General features: G+C 33.3%; 3 protein-coding genes across 3 annotated transcripts; 2 read left to right on the top strand and 1 right to left on the bottom strand.

Moving 5' to 3' along the window:
- The first annotated feature begins 414 nt into the window (after positions 1 to 414).
- LOC111710585 (uncharacterized) lies at positions 415 to 2,901 on the top strand. Its single transcript, XM_023484694.1, has 2 exons — positions 415 to 867; positions 2,363 to 2,901. Exons 1-2 carry the CDS (start codon positions 460 to 462, stop codon positions 2,552 to 2,554), a joined length of 600 nt encoding a protein of 199 aa, XP_023340462.1. The 5' UTR covers positions 415 to 459; the 3' UTR covers positions 2,555 to 2,901.
- A 1,861-nt stretch (positions 2,902 to 4,762) lies between these two features.
- LOC111710582 (circumsporozoite protein-like) lies at positions 4,763 to 5,530 on the bottom strand. Its single transcript, XM_023484691.1, has 2 exons — positions 5,088 to 5,530; positions 4,763 to 4,769 (listed from the first exon to the last, which is right to left on the bottom strand). Exons 1-2 carry the CDS (start codon positions 5,528 to 5,530, stop codon positions 4,763 to 4,765), a joined length of 450 nt encoding a protein of 149 aa, XP_023340459.1.
- A 12,341-nt stretch (positions 5,531 to 17,871) lies between these two features.
- LOC111710588 (achaete-scute homolog 1a) lies at positions 17,872 to 18,929 on the top strand. The gene has a single exon (XM_023484699.1). The coding sequence runs from the start codon at positions 17,898 to 17,900 to the stop codon at positions 18,513 to 18,515; it is 618 nt and encodes a 205-aa protein (XP_023340467.1). The 5' UTR covers positions 17,872 to 17,897; the 3' UTR covers positions 18,516 to 18,929.
- Positions 18,930 to 23,273: the final 4,344 nt, after the last annotated feature.

The following is a 23,273-nucleotide window of genomic DNA, read 5'->3' as shown; positions in this document are numbered from 1 at the left end:
TCCTATTATTTTTCCCAGCAAGGATAGTTTTAATAGACTTTAACAACGTTTCATGTGGTTTTATCAAAGTCTAATGAGATTCTTAAAACTAGAACAGTTGAAATCAAACGTGAAGGCGAATAAGTCAACAAAAATACCCCCCCCCCCCACCTTCTCTTCTTCATCACATGCTTTCGTCATACTCCGTCATACTTCGTCATACTCATTCTTAATCTTAATCTGCACAATTTCCGAAACTCTGAAAATCGAATCTCGTTTAAAATCTAAATTTGACCCTGAAAAGAAATGTTGAGGATGAAATCTCCCGCTCTAAAATGCGAGGATAGTATGTCACCTGTACGCGCGTTTGACCGTGCGCCTGTTTACGCGGGTAAATATGTATGTGAGTGAGTGAATTAATATATACGGTTCGGTTCCTTCAAACGCGCACAGTCTCTCCCAACCCCTGACAGAAGCAAGATGAGATATATACTTGCGACATTAGCTCTGGCAGCAGCAGCTCAAGCTCGTCCTGATGATAGCTACGGAGCCCCTGCAGCACCTAGCTATTCAGCCCCTTCACCTAGCTACTCAGCCCCTGCTCCTAGCTATTCAGCTCCCGCTCCTAGCTACTCCGCCCCTGCTGAATCCTATGACGCCCCTGCTGACTCCTATGGAGCCCCCGCTCCCTCTTATGGAGCCCCATCTTATGGATCTCCCGCCCCTGCTTTTGATCTTAAGATCATCATCATTCCCATCATCGCCCTGATCGGTTTGTTCCTCCTCTTCCCCACCTATGTCTCCCTGACCACCGTGAGACGGAAGAGGGATGTTGCTGAGACTGATCTCGCTACTGATGTCGTTAACAGAATCCAGGATATGTACATGGTGAGAATCTTTCAAATATTTTAGAATTCGTTTCAGAAAAACACACTTTTCAGATATGAACACTGTTTGCTTCAAAATATGTTTTTTTTTAGTTGCACACTTTATGTCATTTATCAAGCTTAGCTGTATGGCAATTAGCTTATTAGCTTTGTAACCTTTCACGCCGATTGCTTAGCACAAATTCATTCATATTTCCACATTTCTGATATTTCTAACGTTAATCGAAATTTGAAAAAAAATTCATTTAAACACATAAATATAATAAAATAATTTGATTACTTATGTAATTTAATTAACAAGTTATTTATATAAGCAAGTTAATTATATACACAGAAAATTCACCCAAAGGGTTTACATGACTTCTTAAATAGATATTACAAATTCATTAAATCAACTATTTTTTCTTTAAAGTTCTTTATGAGAAAATGCGTGAAAATTTAACTAAAAACATATTTCTGCACCATGGTTGAAATTTGAAAAGAAAGTATAATTAAAATCTTAATTAAACCCTAAACTAGGCAGACGCTGTAAATGATTTCTATAAATCTTTTCTAAGTGCAGAGCCAAGTTTGTTTTTCTAAAGTTGAGAAATCTTCTTTAAAGGGTTTCTCGTGTGATTTCTTTTAAGTGTTAAAGAACCAGTAACGGAGTTTATATTAAGAATTAAAGGGAAGATCAAAAATGTATTGAATGATTCGTTCTCAAGATACAGAATTTTTTTAAAGGGTTCGTTCACAATTTTCCGATCACATTGATCATCAAAGCGTACTTAATTAAAGGGGTTGTTCGTTGATTTAGTTTACATTTACAAGGTTCTATTAATTCAAATATAGTATTCAATCTTTTTTCCAAGGAAATAAGAAAAAAGGTTTATTTGTTTTTTTTCCAAATGAAAAACTTCCTTCAGACCTCCCCCCCCCCCTCCGTCCTCGATATATCCAGCATTTTTCCAATTGTATTATCATTTACTAATTAGAAATCATTCTGATTTGATGGTTTTGAATTTATCCATGCATAAGATATCTCTAGGTATATTTAAACTAGGGGTACAGGGTTGCATCACACTAGCATGGGTTCACGCCAACATAGATATCAATGGTTAGAAAGGATATACAATAAAAAAGTCATCCGACTTTTAAAAATCTCTTTATTTTGGAATGGCTTGTAAAAATATTCAAAGTTTTAGTTTGAACGATTTTTAAAAGATATTTTTTTTTTTAAATATTTGATATGGTTTTTTTTCGAACACCCTGTTGATATGGTTCGTAAACATTAGATCTCACTTCTACACACTCTAACTCTATTCAATATTTAATATATTTACGTTTAATTGTTGTTTTGCGTCATAAATTAAACTACTTCCGACTTTTTGCAGCGCGCACATGTTAAATTATAATGAAATTAACAAAATTTCATGCAGGTTTGGTTTTATTTTTATTACTATTCATGAAATGACAAAGCAAAAACACTTAATTTTTATTATTTTTATTTCTAGGCCGTTATTGAATCTGAAGAGTGCATGGAGCGTATTGCCTGCCAGGTTGGAGCCGTTGCTAAGGATGCCGGAATCAGCTCCACTCTCACCACCTCTGCTCTCCTCTTGGCTCCCAAGAAATACTCCAAATACGCCAAACAGTTCGCTCTACCATCTGAATGCTCCAAGATCCCCTGTGGAAACCTTCTCTAATTAATTAGTCTTGAATTAGTTAGTTACTGTTTAAAGAGCTGCGACGAATTGATCGCTGAATATTCTTCCTGTACTCGTGCTCTCAACTGGGTTCCACTTGAAAACAAGAAAATCCGCAACATGACAAAAATGCGCCATCTTGGTTGTGGGGCGAGACTGTGTCATGTGACCTAGTCGTATGTGATATTCACAATGTTGTTGTTATGTGCTTTTCCGGCACATTTGGGTAATTTATTGAGCAATCCTCTGACACTCGTACAAACCTTATTTAAGTCAGAGGATTACTCCGTAACAAGATATATATGTATAGTGTATCATAGGTGACAATAAAATTTATTTGTTTGTAATTCATCGATTATTTTGTACAGAGAACAAGGGCGGTGTAAAATTAAAATATTGTTATTTCGGTTTGGTTTGGTTTGTTGCGTATTTCTCACATATGGCAGGCTTCACGGTGAAAGTAATTTCCCTTGATTGATCCTGCAGATATAATTAAATATACTCGTGTATAAACTTTCGATTCTGTGTGAAATTGTTTGTGTGACTGTGTCCTACATTATTTATTTAAGAATGAAATTTTGGCAGAAAAATTTTAATGATTTGAAAAGAAAACCACATTACGGAAATTCAACTGTCATGGTTAAATAATCAATAATCCCTCAGTTTCGACCCCATTTTCATTCGTAAAATGTATATTTGTTACTTTCAATATACTTTCTTGCAAGGCTATAGGTTTTTAACTTTATTGTCATTTTTCTATTTTCGACCCGACCCATTTTCATCCGTAAAATGAAGATTTTTATTATATATTTATACTTTTTTGATGGGTCTTTAATTACGTTCAAATAATTCCTGAAATATTTGGCCCAGGTACTGAATATATCTCTTAAGGAATTGAGTCCTTGCCACAAATTCTGATTTTCTAATCCCTATATCTTTTGAACCCAATGTCGTAAACCTTTGATATTTCAAACTTATATTATTTGATCTAACAGAAGTCATAGTTTAAAATGTCAAATGTCTACAACATTTGACTGCAAAGATATAGGAATTAGAAAATCAGTTTGTGACAAAGACTCTATTCCCTTGCGTGGCATGAATCCAAATATTTTTCACAGTTTTCGATTAAATTATTCTTTTCAGTCGAAAGTTTGAAACGATTGATCCCTTTTAAACAATTAGTTTATGAGAGAGAAAAAACTAAATTTGATGGATCTAGAAAAATTTAGGTTCGAAAGGTTCTTTAATTGTTTTTACACGATTTCAAACAATATTGATTTTTTCGACGTTTTTTTCTACTTTTAATGCAAATTAACATTGTACTCCGACAGAATGTTGTGAATTAGTTAGTATAGGCGTGGACTGTTCAAAAACGGAGTTAAAGAATTACGTCTCATTGTGTTAAGCCCCATTAAACACCAGACATTAAATACAGTTAAAAAGTAAAAGTTGTGAATGTTGTTAATTTGCAGCCAGGCCTAGAGAACTAAGATATATATTTATATAAATGTACTACTTTGTTTGTCCTGAGCTGGGAACTTTAGAATGGGATACATTTAATCCGACTGCTTAATCTGAATATCCAATGTGGACACTTTTAATTTCTCTCTTTATCAAATTATTCACTCTTTTTTGGATATAGTTCAGAAAAATCGAAAACCGGTTTTTCAAAATTAGAAAGAACCTCTCGTTTCTGTATATTAATCCTAAATGGCGCGAAAAATTTCCCGGCTTCTGATACGCGATTATGATTGGTTGAATTTTATAAACTTTTCAGGATACAAGTACAAGATTAAGTTAGTCTCGAGATTAAGAAAGAGAGAGGATTAAGCATGGATCTCGATATCCACCATTCTAACGTTTCCAGCTCTGGTAGATAAAAAAAGCATAGAAATAAAGTTAAAACTTATGAACTGAATATATGTTATCTGACATTTATTTTCCCATTTTTATAAGAATTTTAGAATTTCAGATACTTTTAGATAAAGTAGGAGTTTCTATAAGTCTCAAGTAGGATTTCTCAATTATGAAATATTCAGTTTTGTTTTATATTTCTGTTTCATTAATCAAACTGTGAATACTGAATAGGTTCCAATACCGCAGGTTTATTCATATTCAGTTTCGTATTTTTGAATAATCTAATTCCGTTCCATCTTGCATCATTCAAATATTCTATTTTGAAAACCGGGTTTCAAAACTTTTAAATTATTAATCCCTGAAAAAGGCACTAATCTGTTACTTTTGTTGTTGACGGATTAAGTAAATTTTTTTTGTATATTTTATATAAGCCAAACAAATCTTCTGTCGTTCAATGCACAATGAAAGATCGTGAAAATACAATTCAGCTGCTTTTCACGAAAGCACTGAGTCGCTACGAATAAGAACTAAAACTACAAATATGTTTGCATATTGCATGCAAGCATACCGTCAGATACATTGTCTGGTGTGAGTGGTTGTTTATGTTTACTTTTAGTGTTTTTGCAGACAGAAATGTTTTATAAAAACAAATCTTATTTTCTTAAACTTTAGAGACCTGAATTTTGAAAGTTGATGTGTGAAAGGATTCATGAAAGGGTCCATGAAAGGATTCATGAAAGGATCCATAAAAGGATCCATGAAAGGATTCATGAAAGGATCCATGAAAGGACTCATGAAAGGATCCATGAAAGGATCCATGAAAGGATTCATGATAGGATCCATGAAAGGATCCATGAAAGGATCCATGAAAGGATCCATGAAAGGATCCATGAAAGGATCCATGAAAGGATCCATGAAAGGTTCCATCAAAGGATCCATGAAAGAATCCATGAAAAGATCCATAAAAGGATTTATGAAAGGATCCATAAAAGGATTTATGTAAGGACCGATGAAAGGATGCATGAAAGGATCCATGAAAGGATCCATGAAAGGATCCATGAAAGGATCCACGATAGAATCCATTATAGGATCGGTGAAAGGATCCACGATAGAATCCATTATAGGATCCATGAAAGGATCCATAAAAGGATTCATTTAAGGATCCGTGAAAGGATCCACGATAGAATCCATGATAGGTTCCATGAAAGGGTCCATAAAAATAAGGGTCCATGAAAGGATTCATGAAAGCCATAAAAGGGTCCATAAAATTAAGGGTCCATGAAAAGATCCATGAAAGGATTGATTGATAGTTATCAATATGATGCAAAATTTGACAAAATAATTATAGGGTTTATTTCAACATTGTAGCGCTTATTTGACGCTTTAACTGTACGACGGTATTGATGTTAAATTAAATATGAAATCCAGGGAATGTCCACATAATTTCAAGTGATCCTACATTTCAGAAATTACAAGCGATCGAGTACTTGCCAAGTTGCCACAAACTTAAATGTTCTAATCCCTATATCTTTGCAATCTTATGGGGTACACCTTTGATATTTCAATTTAGATTATTTGATCTAACAGAATTCACAGTGTGAAATATCAAGGTTTACGACATTTGTTTGCAAAGATTGGAAAATCAAAGTTTGTGGCAAACACTCAATTCCTTTGTCTGAGAGAATCATATGATGGAGGCATTCTTGTTTTTCTGAATAACAATTGATATTTTTGAATAAGATTTCTCTCGTACAATGACTTATGGTTTTATGCAGCAGAGACAAGTTAAAAAATGTCTATCCTCTGGTAACCAGGATTTAATGAATAATTTCGGCGGCATAATTGTAAATAAGAGAACGATCATCTTAAGGGAAAAAAGTTAGAAGATTTGTAAATATTAAATAATATCCCCCCTTTGCAATAATTAGATTGACGTTTATTATAAACTTTCCAGTCCTGCAGAAACCTATTATAATACCGATAAACTTAATGCATATTGCACATCTTGTGTACTTTAAACCGCAAACCTTGCAATATGCAAAATGATTTAATTTTACTTAATCTTTTAAATTTTTATTTCTCTGTAAATCTTGTTTTCTATCTATCTTATTATTCTATCTATCTATCTTTATTTTTTTTCCATCTATCTATCAACCTTTTTATTATATCTGTCTATCTATCTCTCTTTTTTTTCTATCCAGCATCTATTTCTCTACTTTTAATTTTCATACATATTTTTCTATTCAAAGGCGCCAAGTGTTTCAAAAAGAAAGATGCTTTAGTTGTCAAATCCTGGGGAAAAAATCTATTTATCTATTTATCTATTTATCTATTTATCTATTAATCTATTTATCTATTTATCTATTTATCTATTTATCTAGTTACCTATTTATCTATTTATCTATTTATCTATTTATTTATTTATCTATTTATCTATTTATCTATTTATTTATCTATTTATCTATTTATTTATATATATTATTGTATTCGTAAAAGAAAGATATGCTCTAGCTTCACACGTCATGGTTTAAAAAACATTTTACAGGTAAGAAGCAGAGAATATATGTTTCTTTGTTCCTGTTTTTTTCCTGAATGAATCTTTCTTTTATCCGCTTTCAAGCGTACAGTAAAATAAAGCTGCAAGCGTAAATAAAAGTGCGTATGTTTAATGGCACCTGGAACTATATACAGGAACGCCCAACTCAGATATACGCAAATTGTGTACTGTAGCTACTGCCCCCACAGTCCAACAAAAAGCAAGTTAATATATCAAGTTAGAGCGGAAAACTTATGATTTTTGGCTTTCTGGTCAATATGGAAAACACAATATCCCTCGAAAATGATGCGTTACCCCTGAATTCTTTGTTTTGATCTCCTCCCACTGCAGTACACAGATTTGACGCATCAGATATGACGGTTCCTGGTCTATATATTTCTTGTTTGAAACAAATAAATTACTTTATCTTTTATTATAAAAAGTATATTTAAGAAACACCTCTTTCATACTGTACTTTGTGCTTTACGACTGAGCTAATTTTACTTTTTGAAAATGTCTATTTTACACATAGTTTGTTATTTTTATTATTTAATAGTTTGTAAAAACTGCACTTAGATTTTCTGCAAGTCAGAATTACAATTCTTGCAATCTCATGCTTAGTGAAGAGTTCAGAAGGAACAACGTATAGTTTATAAATTCTTTAAAACTACTATACAGGGAATTCGAGGGAATTTTACTAATCGCCAATTGGGTTCCTAAGACCAATTTTGCTTACAAAACATCCAGAGCGCGGCGAGGGATGTTTTTTTTTGTGGTTAAGTAAAAATTTTAATTTCCAGAAAAAGTATTTGTATTGTACACAACATTTGAGATTAAAATGCGCGAATTTTTTATCAAAACTTTGTAGAGCGTGTCGTTATTACGTCCCTCTGTTTGGGGAATCATGGATCGGTAATATTGGTCAAAAGGCCGTCAACTATATTTCATACAATGGTTTCTTAACGAGAAAATGCAGATTGCACATATGATTAAAGTCTTCAATGTTTTCAATGATAACTCCTCCTAGTGAAGAACTACAGAGAATAACCAAGATATGTAATATGTAACAAAATTAATTTGGTTCTCTCGTACAAATGCTTAAAATGTAAAGTATGTGTTCTACGCGGAAACAAAGTCATACCAGTAATGTCGGTCAAAGTCTTTGCCACAAACTCAAATGTTGTAATCCCTATATTTTTGCAACCCAATGTCGTGGTTTTTAGATATTTCAAGCTTTGAATTCTGTTAGATCAAATAATCTAGGTTTGAAATTTCAAAGATTACACCATCAGGCTTTAAATATATAGGTATTAGAAAATTTTAGTTTGTTGCATAGACTCAAATCCTTATTTGACTATCTTCATCTTCTTAGTTTGCTATCCCTCATATATATATGCTGCTGAAGAATGTCCAACATGAAACACAATGTCCAGCAATAACCAATCTTAATAAACAATAGAACATGTTCTATACTAATTTTAAAAAGATATATATATATATATATATATATCTATATGTGTCAAGGCTGAGAGGTAGTACACGATTATAGAATAATTTTTGACGCAAATTTATCTAATTTTGACGCAACTCTCGGTTATTTAACGCACGAGTGAATTTTGTTCCCACTGATGCCAGGGTTTCTAATTTTTACCAGAACGGAGATATTGATTATTACTAAATCGGGTCAGCTTTATCCTAGCATCTAAGTAAAATTTTAAAAACAATTTCAATTTGACACCCTTCAAGATCTTTATTTAACCCTTAAAAGACTGCAATTTAAGAAACGTTTTTGTACTAATTAACAAGTATTTCCATTATTTATGTTGAATGTTGATTATTTTATTCCATGCAGAACTTGTTCTTAAGTAAAGCTAACGAGAACGCATTATCAATTTTTTAAAGGGAGTGTTCGCGAAAAATGAAAGGGGGTGTAGGCTTAATGCGATAAAAAAGCGCTTTTGATCGCTACTAATCTTACTTCTATCTGTTGCTTCTATAAGGAGAAAATTGTTAGAAACGACTCACACGGAAGAACGCAGCGCCCATACAAATTCGGAAAGATGCAACATTCAACTCGGATCGTAAACAAATCAATTTAATTCCAAACAAATCATTCAGATATTACAAACAATAGTAATCGGTTATTTTTCGACGCATTCATATATAGTTAATATTTCATAATATTCTTGATTTTGTTTTTTTAGATTAATTTTCGCTGGCGCTGGATTTTCGAACATTCCTGGAAAATATGAAAATGTCGTCTTCATTATCAAAAATCCTCGAAACAGGAAAAAATGTAACTCTCAAATCATGAAAAATACAAAATATTATGAAATATCAACTATTTACGAATGCGTCGAAAAATAATCGATGACTATTGTTTGTAANCTCACATGACCCAGGAAAGGTTTATGGCAGGTCAAAAACTAAAATGTTTGTAGGACCTCACATGACCCAGGAAAGGTTTATGGCAGGTCAAAAACTAAAATGTTTGTAGGACCTCCCATGACCCAGGAAAGGTTTATGGCAGGTCAAAAACTAAAATGTTTGTAGGACCTGATATGACCCAGGAAAGGTTTATGGCAGGTCAAAAACTAAAATGTTTGTAGGACCTCACATGACCCGGGAAAGGTATATGGCAGGTCCAAAACTAAAACTTCTTTCTAAAACACCTGTAAATCCACGAATAAAACACAGAAAATCTGCGAAATTTTACTTGTTATTTTATAATGTACGAAGAAAATATCGTATATCGTTGCAGTTAAAGTAACATCAAAAGATAAAATTACTTGAAGGATAAGTAGCGCTCAGCGCTCTTGAAACCAAGTGTAAAACAAATGGCTGCCCAGAAATGGGAAAGTTATCTTTAACTAATCTATATTTTTCTCGTGCTTTAGGCAAAATGGTTTCTCATTTATTACACGCTTGCATTTTCTTTATTGTTTTAGAACTGGCTAGTTCTAGTTAATTATCTCCTTACAGTTAATGTTAATAATAACACGTGCTAAGAGATGTTAAGGTTTTAATTTTATTATTTTATTGGATGACAGGAGTCTGGTTAGGTAAGTTTTGAGGCTTGAGGGAACTTAGGACTTTTCTCTTATCTTGAAAATGGAATTACGCAATATTTTATAAAGAACCAGGGCGAGATGCATTCGATTTCTCTAATTTAAAGTCAATTACGTGTTGGTCTATATTTCAACAATCTTTAAACTTAAGTAGTTGTCTTGTTACACTTTTACATTTAAAACGTATTATACCGACAACAAAGTTTAAAACATTAAATACGAAAAAATTATGTTTAGCAGGTCAAATTGTGATCGTGGAACGATTTTTTTCAACTTCTGTTTTCGCCACTAAATCTTTAAATCCCCCTGTCCTCCTCCTTTGCTTCGACCTTCTCTCGAATTCTGAGTTTGGTGAGTTATAAAAATCTAGCTTCTAAATGGAATAGTACAAAGTAATATATCGACCACATATAATCACAGTTGGTAATTATTTTATTATCATTGCAGTGTACAGTATGCTTTGCACACAGTTTTAACAATATTCTCATTGCTTTACGCATTTTTCTCATTCCAATTGTTTTACACCATATTCAGGATAGAAAACTGTTAGTCTTGCGAAATCTGTGCATTGTTTATTTATCAATTCAGCATGATGTATTCGTTTTTGAGATTACTTACAATGATTTTCAAATCTGAGGATTATTAGATCCGCAGATGCTGGTTCTTTCTCCATGAAATAATATACACAAAGGCATAGAACGTAAAACTAATTACAACGAAGTGTATTGGAAAGTTTTCACTCATATTTTGATATCTCATTCAAAAATCTGTAATATTGTAAATTTTAATCTATATATAAATTTGGCTTGTCTGTCTGTTTGTCTGTCTGTCTGTCTGTCTGTCTGTTTGTATCCAATAAACGTCAAAACGGCTGAACTGATCGGGCCCAAATTTTTTGTGGGACATCTAGGGACCCCAGGGAAGATTTATGAATGATTGAAATTTTAAATATTTGTCTCCATCAAAGTTCGATCTTCATTAAATTTTTGAAAATTTTGAAAATCCGCGAAATTTTTTGTGAAAATCCGCGAATTATTTTTGTTTTGTTTTACGATGTACACAAAGAGAACATGTTCACAATTAATTTAGAAGATGGGCGCGAAGCGCCCTCTAAGGCTAGTATTTTAAAATACATAAACAAAAAAGTCCGATGAACATGAGACACAGTAATTGTTTAGTGTAAACGGGCCCATTAAACTAAATTAGTGATTTAATAATATTATGTGCTTTTTAACAACATAAAATACACTTATGTATTGCTATAATGTCGTCTTCCTGTTTCATTGTTTTCTGGTTATCATGTAGCAAATACCTACTCCATAACAATTTACTCGAGACGTATCTATCCAGGTCTATCAGTTAACACAGTCAAACAGGACCGGCTCTAAATTCCAAAGAGGAACACAAGCGTCCAATATCATAGGACAAATCTCAGACTCTATATTCAACCAGGACCGGCTCTAAATGCCACCCAGGGACACAAGCATCCAATGATGTAGGACTAACTCTCAGGCTTGTACACAATCCCTATCAGTCTATACCAATTATCTAGGTACCACCTCGTATAATTCAACGAGGATACAAGCTATCTTTCAAGCCAAATTCGATTCAATGCGCTTTGTACAATCCCAGGAGCTATCAATGTTAATCAGACACTCGCTCGAATCAATGCTGAACCAATTAGTAAGAACTCCTTTTTTGAACGAGAACACAGACTATCTCTAATCTACCGTAATCAAAGCAGAGTCTCAATCAACTAACTTTATTCAAATAGCTTAGGTTACAGGAATTGACGTTATTCAATTCCTATGATGTTATCTATATCACATGATAAATACCATCGTCTTATGTATTTTACAAGATTAGAGAAAATGTACATCACGCAGTATAAACTATCAACGTATATGTTTTTATCTCGTAATTCAATTACGTCGCATGATTCAAGCTAATCATATCGAATAATTCATTGAAACGCAGTTTCAATGAATAATGTCATTATACAAGTTTACAGCCTTTAAATCATTAGCCATGTACAACGTACTGCAATTTCACAGAATGCCATGTTTGCTCACCTTTTGCTACAATCACTGTAGTTTAGCTGGGTAGTAGTTCGCAGTAAAATTCAATTGAATCCAGGTTCCAGATATTTTTCAGAAAATAAGTTTAGCCGCAAAAGAAAGAAGGTATACCAATTTTACGGGAGATTATTGGTAAGACTTTGTGACCTAGTAGCTCCACAAGTTTTGATTTAAGCTGATTCATTTAGTTTCATATTAGAAATTCAGCATTTATTTTCTCTCTTAATAAAAATGTTATGATTAAGTAAGATTTTATGTTATGATGTAAGATTTAAAACTTGTGTAAAATTTACTTTAATTTGACGTGGATAGAAAAATAATTACTGTCCGGGGTCGACCCTTGGGAAAGAGAAAAAACACAACAATAAAAATATGGTTTCCCATTGTAAATTGTGGTTTTCAGGAAGCTTCATCTTTTCTAATATGTAAATTGATAAAAATTATGAATAATAAAATTGTGGCTGATATCAAACCAACTTATGTACTATATTTGAACAATAGATGTGGTAAATTTGGCGCGCAAAATAATAAAAAAAAACATTATCTTTGTCTTTAAAACAAAACTGTATAGTTTCCGCTAATTTTTTTACTTAAAAACCTTTTATTATAAGTTTTTTTATATTTTGCTATCCTACCATCGTTTTAATCAATAAGATTTATATGAATTAAATCTTGTCTAATTTAAATTTTGCAATATTTTTAGAAACTTTCAACTGGACAATTCTAACTATTTAACTTCTATTCTTCAGGCAGTGGAGGTTTAGAAAAGAATTTGTGTGCCAGAAAGCCCGGTTTAGGGTTATAGAAATAAAAGTAGTATCATCCATTTATGAATGATTCATAGATCCTATATCTTTTTTCATTTTTCTAATTATGCCGTTAAATCATTAAAAAATATCAATTTTAACTAAACATTTTTAAACAGTTTGAAATAAAAAAGTTATGAAGACAATTTGTATATTTATGTATATATATTTGTATATTTATGTATATATATTTGTATATTTATGAGTAAAAAGAATAAGAAACAAATCCAGCAGCTGTTACGGCGCGTCGTCTTTATGAAAATATTCTATAAATAGTATAATATCGCAGGAATAATATACGATTCATTTTACGCCAGGGTCAGATACTTCAAACAATAGAAAATTGGCATTATTATATAATGCAGTTTCATTGTCTTACGAAAATTATGTATTTAGTCCTCACCATTAGTTATAGAGAGCACGGGGGGGGGATTATTGGTGGGTTTCGAAAAAAGAGAAAATAGTACTGATTACATCCTGCAAACATGTTAATCTTATAGATTATGTTGCATCTGCAAGAAAATAAACTCATTTTTTTAAATTATAACTTTTAATGTTTATTTTTGTATTGGAATTTTTAATTTTTTATTTGTTGTTCTCTGTAATTTTTTATTTGTCTTTTCGTTCAACTCTTAACTTAATTATTTGCATGTGATTAATAAAGGGTATTGGATAATGACCTGGATCTATGTGAATGTTTGCATTATATCTTATGTATCTGATGTATAAATCCCTTGTTTGTTAGCAAAATAACAATATGACTTTTACATAATTCCTTTCTGCAGTCAACTGTTTTATAATGAATTTTTATTTTTTAACATATGTCGGACACTGAGTAATAAGTAATGGGAGGGGGATATGAACGGGAGGGGGGGGAGGAGGATCTAATTTCCAAGGCTAAACTTAATTGTTTAACTGCAAGGTTAGAAGTATTGACTAATAATCTAAACAATATTTGATTCATGAAACATTTTTTATTTAAGATCTGAGGACCAAACTGCTAAACTTAAGAAGTTGGATACATTTTCATTTCTTTTAAAAGTCAAACGTTTTCATTGGTGCTTGGGATGTACAGTTTTTACAGAGTTAACACTCAAAAAGGCTGGGGAATCTGAATCTATGGATAGCTTTTTAAAAATATAGTTTTTAGATCTATAGCTTAAATATCAAAAAAGTTATGGGATATTTTAGATTTTGTTAAAATACTGTTTGGCCCTTTTACCAACATGTACCCTATTCCATATGCATTTAAAAAAATGTAAAAAAAAATCCTAAAAATTACAAGTAGAAAAATTTCAAGGTGATAGTGTCAAAAATAAGAGTACTAGGGGGAAAAACTGGAGGCCAAACGCACCCTCACAACCCGGTTTAGGGTTCAGTTATTAATTTTTAAAGTTCACATAGTGGATATTGAAATGTGTCGTTGAAGCTAAGCGCGATCCCATTCAAAAGTTCTGCTTTCCTAGAATACGATTAGTATAATTCTCTCCAATCTAGTCATAACAATAGGTCATTTTTTAATTACTGGTACGACTCTGTAACCTCGTAGCTGCCTGTGAATAATAGTCTAAGTTTAAAATATCAAAGGTTTACACAATCAGGTTGCAAAACTATAGAAATTAGAAAATTTAGGTTTGCGGCAAAGACTCAACTTCTTTACTCTATTATGGCGGAAAGGAAATGAGTTTTTGCCACTAACTCTAATTTTCTAATTCCTATTCATTTGAAGCCTGATATCAATATATCTAAACTTAAACTATTTGATCTGAAAGTTTATTGTTAGAAATGTCAAAGGTCTACAACATGGGGTACTGGGGTAGCAAAGATGTAGGGATTAGAAAATTTAAGTTTGTGGCAAAAACTCAATTCCTTTATCCCGAATATAATGGTAAATATATTTACTGTTTAGTTGTTGAGGTCTTAATCTCCAGGATTTTATCAACGATATCCTAACAATATTCAAGATGTGTCACGGCAGGACGCAAACGAGATGGGGAGGAGGGGGTTGGGACGGCTTGTGTGAGATACAAGAGCCCCATAGGGGGTCTGTGTATTTTGAGAATATTCCCTACAGTTTCTCACCTGCAGGGGAGGGTTTGTTCTTTGATCTTGGTTCTCCTCAACACTTATCCTTCACAAGGATACTAGGACAGATATTCTCCGCTGCACTTGTCCAACACAAGGATAATAGGACAGATATTCTCAACACTTGTCCTACACAAGGATATTAGGACAGATATTCTCAACACTTGTCCAACACAAGGATAATAGGACAGATATTCTCAACACTTGTCCTACACAAGGATATTAGGACAGATATTTTCAACACTTGCCCAACACAAGGATATTAGGACAGATATTCTCAACACTTGTCCAACTTAAGAATATTTGGACAGATTTCTCAACACTTATCCAACACACGGATATTAGGACAGATATTCTCAACACTTGTCCAACTTAACAATATTTGGACAGATTTCTCAACACTTGTCCAACACGAGGATATTTGATCTCAACACTTGTCCTACACAAGGATATTAGGACAGATATTCTCAACACTTGCCCAACACAAGGATATTAGGACAGATATTCTCAACACTTGTCCAACAAAATGATATTAGGACAGATATTCTCAACAATTGTCCAACAAAAGGATATTAGGACAGATGTTCTTAACACTTGTCCAACACAAGGATACTAGGACAGATATTCTCAACTGCACTTGTCCAACACAAGGGTACTAGGACAGATATTCTCAACACTTGCCCAACTCAAGGATATTAGGACAGATATTCTCAACACTTGTCCAAAACAAGGATGTTAGGACAGATATTCTCAACACTTGTCCAAAACAAGGATATTAGGACAGATATTCTCAACACTTGTCCAACACAAGGATAATAGGAAAGATATTCTCAACACTTGTCCAACACAAGGATATTAGGACAGATATTCTCAAAACTTGTCCAAAACAAGGATATTCGGACAGATATTCTCAACACTTGTCCAACTCAAGGATATTAGGACAGATATTCTCAACACTTGTCCAACACAAGAATAATAGGAAAGATATTCTCAACACTTGTCCAACACAAGGATATTAGCACAGATATTCTCAACACTTGTCCAACTTAAGAATATTTGGACAGATTTCTCAACACTTATCCAACACACGGATATTAGGACAGATATTCTCAACACTTGTCCAACTTAACAATATTTGGACAGATTTCTCAACACTTGTCCAACACGAGGATATTTGAACAGATATTCTCAACACTTGTTCTACACTAGGATACTAGGACAGATATTCTCAACACTTGTCCTACACAAGGATAATAGGACAGATATTCTCAACACTTGTCCTACAAAAGGATATTAGGACAGATATTCTCAACACTTCCTTCCTTTCTTCATTCCTACGGTCCTCCCTCGATATTCAGTCTTCTTCCTTCTTCCCTCTTCATCCTTCCTCCCCCGTGGGTGCAGGATGAAGTAAAGGTTCAGGCTAGAGTGCAGGATGAAGTAAAGGTTCAGGCTAGGGTGTAGGATGAAGTAAAGGTTCAGGCTAGGGTGCAGGATGAAGTAAAGGTTCAGGCTAGGGTGCAGGATGAAGTAAAGGTTCAGGCTAGAGTGCAGGATGAAGTAAAGGTTCAGGCTAGGGTGTAGGATGAAGTAAAGGTTCAGGCTAGGATGTAGGATGAAGTAAAGGTTCTGGCTAGGGTGTAGGATGAAGTGTAGCATAGGTTTAGCAGGCTATGGTGCAGGATGAAGTAAAGGTTCAGGCTATGGTGTAGGATGAAGTAAAGGTTGATGCTTTGGTGAAGGATGAGGTTAAGGGTTTAATTTAAAGTTAAGTTTCAAGTTTACTCTAAATTTAAATAAGTACCTCAGGTTTGAATCAAGAATGATGGCTTTCTGTGTATCGTTCAAGTCTTTATTTGTCCTTTAATATTAAATCGTTTTTTTCCAGTTCTTCTCTTTTCAACATTATTCTTCATCCCCCACTCTCCAACCTTATTCTTCCAGTCATTCTCATTTCAACACTGTTCTTCATCCCCTTCTTTCTGCAAATCCCATTCATCATTTCTCTTAATTTTTCCTCTCTCTCCAACCATTTTCTTCATTCCGTTCTCTCTCCAACCCTATTCTTCATCTCCTTCTCTCTACAGCCCTATTCATCATTTCCTTCTCTCTACAACCCTATTCTTTATCCTCTTCTCTCTCCAACCTTATTCTTCATCTCCTTCTCTCTCCAACCCTATTCTTTATCTCCTTCTCTCTCCAACCCTATTCTTCATCTACTTCTCTCTCCAATCTTATTCTTCATCTCCTTCTCTCTCCAACCCTATTCTTCATCTCCTTCTCTCCAACCCTATTCTTTACCCTCTTCTCTCTCCAACCCTATTCTTCATCTCCTTCTCTCTCCAACCCTATTCTTCATCTCCTTCTCTCTCCAACCCTATTCTTTATTTTCTTCTCTCTTCAACCCTATTCTTAATATCTCCTTCTCTCTCCAACCCTATTCTTCATCTCCTTCTCTCTCCAACCCTATTCTTTCATCTCAACCCTTCCCCCTCCCTATCCTGCATCTTCGGCAGTATTTTCTCCTGGTATAAAAATTCCATATATCACGGTAACAAAGCAACAAACAGAAGCTTAACAATGTTTTGGAAGGATCAATGTCGGATCCAAACATTCGATAATAAAATCTAAATTTAGAATAAAAGCAGGGGCAAACTTTGAAATAAAAAACGGTTCTGATCAAAATATGCATGATCTTATATGAAGGCAAAATGTAAAAAATTAAGAAAATAAGTAAAATCTATTTATCCCTGAATCCTAATAACATCAACACATCAAAGTCTAGTGTTGAATCAGGATAAAATTTCCTGTATGTATGAAAGGGGGAATCGATAAAAACAACCTAAGTATATCCTATGTTCCCGGGTAGCGCTCAGTTGACCGACGGTCATACAACCGTTCAGATCTCTAGTGATGGCTCCAAAACCTAAACTTGTTGTTATCCATCCTGTACATGGATACAAGATCAAACCCCAGGAAGATCTCAAGACGATCAAGAGGAATGCCAGGGAGAGAAACCGTGTTCAAACTGTAAACAAGGGTTTTGAGACCCTTCGTCTTCTTGTTCCAACCGCTTCCTGTGACAAGAAGATGTCAAAAGTTAATATTCTTGGTCATGCAGTTGAATACATTCAATGTTTACACGCCATGGTTCAAGGTTCGAGTACTCCACAGAGTCCAGGAGTATCCAGTACCTCAGATTATCATTCATACTCCGATACCTCATTATATACTAACCAATCCTACTCACACTGTAGTTCATACTCACCCAAGACTTCTTACTCCTCAACCTACTCCCCTAGAACCCAATATACGCCCTCCATTTACTCCCCCCATCCTCCTTTCACACCTCACACTCCTTACTCCCCTCACACGCCCTACTCCCAGTCCCAGTTTAGTTTTCAGAATACTGAGTTCTATCCTATCCACCAGAGTACTCCAACTAGTAATACAGCTCTAGAAGAAGAAGAAGAGGAGGAGGAGGACGATCTATTGGATGCTATTGCTGAATGGCAGGAGCACTCAGTTTAATCTTGGTTATTCAACCCAACCTTGTCCCAGCTAGGCAGCTTAGAATTCATCTCAAAGTTATTTTTAACATGGAGCTTAGTTAAACTTGATAAAATAAAACCTAAACCTAAACAACTAAGCTTGTATCTCCTCCTTGTTTCTTAATCTCCCACAATACTATTTATCCATAAATCTCAAATAGTACAACTTTATCTCCATCTCCTCCATCAATACTATGTATCCATGAATCTCAAATAGTACAACTTTAGCTCCATCAATACTATGTATCCATAAATCTCGAATAGTACAACTTTATCGCCATCAATATTATGTATCCATAAATCTCAAATAGTGCAACTTTACCTCGCTTAACCAAACTGTATGTATTAAAAAGGCTGTGATTTTCTTTAGTGTATAAATAAATCTTATATTTAATTTTTTTTGTTTGTTTTTTGACGGAGTTGCAGATTAGAATTGCGATAGTTCTGAAACAGATTTTTTGGGTGTTTAAAAGAAGAAAGACTTTTTGCAGTTCTAAATTTTGGATAATAATAGTGGCAAAATAAATTTTTTTTTAAACTTTGAATATTACAAACTGCTATATATTTAGATCAAGAACGAGACCCAATTTACGAAAACTGTTTCATTAAGAAGTTATAAAAGTCTACTATATATATATATAGTACTGAAATTGAACAAGGTCGCCCCAAGGCGAGATGCATCTTCAATTTGAATTATATATTGTGTTGGTAAATAATTAAACACTCTTTAAACTTACGGCCGGAGTTTTTTTTATTTTGCGTTAAAAAAGCATATGCTGACAAGAAAAATACGTTTTAAAGGTCAAAATGTGTTCGAAAGTCATAGTTCTCTGGGATAAAACCAAACCGTAAAATCCGCATGAGTTAGTAACAAATATCTTACGTGCATTTATTACTGAAATTTAAAACAAATCCAATATTGGAAACAGTCTAGAGTGTTAGAGGACTGATAAATTATTTTGTTAGTCTTTGATATTTAAACAAAAGTGTGCCACGTAACAAAGGAATGAATAGAAATTCTCTGGGTGGACTGGAAACTTTTGAGTAAACACTTTGTCCTTACAGTTAGAATAAATAATCGTTTATTAGTCAAATCAAAAACTCTGGCCAATAAAAGATCAGTTAATTCCCCCCGTCGTGATGGGCTCAGTGGGGCGAGCTCGGCGGCTAGTGGAGGCTAAGACTGAGGAGAACCCAAAGAATAAATGCGCGAGAAAAAATATCTTCGGGTCATTCCGTTTTTTACTCGGCAAAAATTTCCAAAAAGTCAATATTTGAAGAAAAATTGCTATGTTTAAAAAAGGCTTTAGAGAGCTATAGACCTTTTATTGGGTCACGTGAGTTGCCAAAAAAGTTTCTTCGTTTATTAGCTACATACAGACAGATGTGCTAAGTATCTATAACATAAAGAGAAAAAAATCCGATTTTTGTGCTGTTTTATCTTTTTCCGGCCTACGTCTTGGTGCACATGTCTCAATTTATACATACTCTATATGTGTATGTAATTAACTGTATAATTAACTTTTAGAATCCTGGACGGAAATATGAATTTTTGAAACACTTAAAAACGAAAATCTCAGATAGAATTAGGTAGATAAATAAAAAAGGTGAAAATATTCATTATTAAAGAAACGGATTTCTCGCGCCTCAAAATCTAATTTTCCATTCCCCTCACGAAGTTCTTGAAAGTGTGGCAAGAAGTGTTCTGAATTTATGTAAATTATGATTGTTACTCCTTTTTGTTTTCAGATTTTTGCAGCCGCGAGTTTTCTAACAATAGGTTAAAGAATGTGAACTAGCGGAAATAACGCCCTTAATATAGGCGGAGAACTAAATATTTTAACTGTTTGTAAACACACAAATTACAAAACATGGATTATAAAATACGAGGCCCAACCCTTTCTTAAACTTTCTCCAATGCGATTCATCAAAATTACTTCATACTGTTTATTTCAAGTTGGGCGGTAGAAATATAACGATTGTATCATGACACCATAGCGTTTAAAAAATAACCGACCAAAACATTAACCAATAAAAGTTAAGACCATTTTAAAATGTTTTGAACTGGTGGAGACCGACATTTTCTATTTAGTTTTACTGTTTTTTGCAAGTTCTTGTATTGTGTCTTCGCTCAGACTTAATAATTTAAGTTTAAAATATCAAAGGTTTAAACAATCCGGTTGAAAAAATATATGGATTAAAAATTTTGAGTTTGTGACAAAGACCAATTCCTGTACAATATCTTTTAATAGTTAATTTCATTTTTTATTTGTTTGGTTTAAGGTTTTTGTAGTTTCTACAAAAAGTAAGTTTGTTATCCCCAATTCCGTGTAAATATAGTATTTTTGAACTTTTTCATGAAAATACAAATTCAATTTCCTGTTTAATTCTGAACAAATAAAATTTTACTTTTAAATTTCTTCAGAAAAAAAAACCAAAAAGGCCATTTTCTCTTAATTTATAATTGTATAATAATTTTGATAACTCGATGTACCTCGGACATCATTTATTTATTTCCTGTTTCATTATATATATATATATACCTTTTTTGCGCCTCAAAATCCATAAGAACAAAAACTATTAAAGTGGTTTAATCTTAATGAGCTAGATTTTTAAAACGTGCTGCTGTAGAAACTGAAGCGTGAAGCATATGCTTGTTATTTGGAGTAATTTGAAAACATAAATAACATTTATTGTTTTATTTTAGCAATAAACGTTATCTTATCTTATCTTATCTTATATGGTTGGATGTATCTATTTATCGAGATCGAGATAAATATTACAATGGAATTGCATTTTTAAAGTTTGTGGATTTTTGGATTGTGATTTTGAACTTCAAACCGCTGCTGAAGCACTACTGGAAACCTTTGATATTTCAAAGTTAGATTATTTAATACAACAGAATCTACATAATGGAAATATTAATAGTTTGTGGTAAGAACTAATTTTCTTTATCATGGACACACTTACAAATAATAAAATCGAACTTATCCGTTTGATCTGCATTCTAACCAGGTAACCCGGAACTGTTCTGTTTACAAAATGCATGAAATAGATACAAATTATATATTGATTCGAAAATCAAAGTTGACAGATTTTGTATAAGACGTGAATCATGCAGTTTTTAAATTTAGTTAGTTTTCTTTCTGCGATAATTCTGGCTCACGTATATTTTTCTTCTAGAAAGAAGATTACTGAATATTTTAATAATTGGCCGGGTTTCTGAAGAAATATTTTCCTTATTATTATTTTTACATTTTAACAAACAGTACAAAGGGTTTCGCTTCCATTTTTGTAGAAAAAAAACATGTTGAAAGTAAAACAGTTTTTCTCTCCCTTCCACATATTACTCTGCTCCACGACCTTTTCTGCTCTGTAGCAATCCTGTCTTTTCCAGGAATCTATTCTATTCAGGAACTGCTCTGATCTGCAGCATCCCGTCTTTTCCAGAAATCTAGACTATCCAGGAATTGCTCTGCTCTGCAGCATCCCATTTTTTCCAGAAATCTAGACTATCCAGGAACTGCTCTTCAATGCTACCATAAACTTATTTAAGTTGGGTTAATCTTTATTGCTGTTTCTTCCCTTCCCTCTATTTCCAATTTCGCCCTTCGTCAATTTCTTCCCCCCACCCATTAATTTTTATTTACTCACTAAATCTTCAAATCAAAATTAAAACCATTTTACCACAAATATTGAAATTAAGTTGTCTAAGGATGTTTATTTCTTTTCCCACACAGACCGCAGATAGGTACATTGTCCTTCATTTTAGCGTTTTTAAATTTGATTGATCTCTTGATACAGGGTCATGTTTAAAGGATGAGACTTCAAAGACGACTGTACGTTATTCAAGGTTTCTAGCTCTGTAAACTTGTTTTTTTTTATGTCAAACCTTATTTTTATATAAACAATTTAAAACCCAAATTCAAACTTCAGGTTGTCATTCAAGTCTTATTCTTTGTGAGTAACCCTGTATGTCAAGATAATATTTTAAACCTGTTAATAAGTTAACAACATTAACGACATTTAACTGCTGCCCCTCTTCCTGCAGACAGATTTGCGTTTTCGAAGTTTTTCTTCCCTTCTCCCGTATTGTCCATAATGGAGGATAAATTTCCAAAATCGGGTTTTTAAAAATTATTTAATAAAGATAATAAAATTGTTTTTAAGGTTTGCTACTTTTTAAAATCTATAATTTGTTCTTTTAACTCTTGTCAACTTAAATCAACGGAAGACAATTAAATCGGTTTAATAGAGCAGAACTTATTCTCTCATTTTTCAGTGGGCAGATGAGATGAGATCAACTCTTATGAACGGAATAAAATTAATTCCCTGAATTTAAAAGTTGTCAAGTGGATTCTTTGTTTGTAGAAAGGGCGTACACGAGGGGAGGGGGCTTAGTGGGGGCAAACTGAGCCCCATCCCAAAAAATCTTATATTCGCCTAGCTTTTTAAGACTGAAATATACCCTAAATGTTGTGCTTTATGCAATTTCTACTTTTACTCTTCAAAAAAACACGAATACGGCATTTTGAGATATACAGGGTTACCCAGAAAGAATGAAACTGTAAAGACGACCGGAAACTGATTAAAAGGATGATCCCAAGGTTAAGATAAGTCTTCTGCTTTGAAAATAGTCATCTAATGTCTTATTTAATGAAACAAGTTTACCGCTGAAGAGAAGCGTGAAAATGAAACGGACAGTATAAAATACCTACAGTCGTCTATGAAGTCTTAT

The sequence above is a fragment of the Eurytemora carolleeae genome, unplaced genomic scaffold, assembly GCF_000591075.1.
Source record: "Eurytemora carolleeae unplaced genomic scaffold, Eaff_2.0 scaffold677, whole genome shotgun sequence".
NCBI lineage: Eukaryota > Metazoa > Arthropoda > Copepoda > Calanoida > Temoridae > Eurytemora > Eurytemora carolleeae.
Note: the sequence above shows the minus strand (reverse complement) of the source record. Positions and strands in the feature narration are given on the sequence as shown.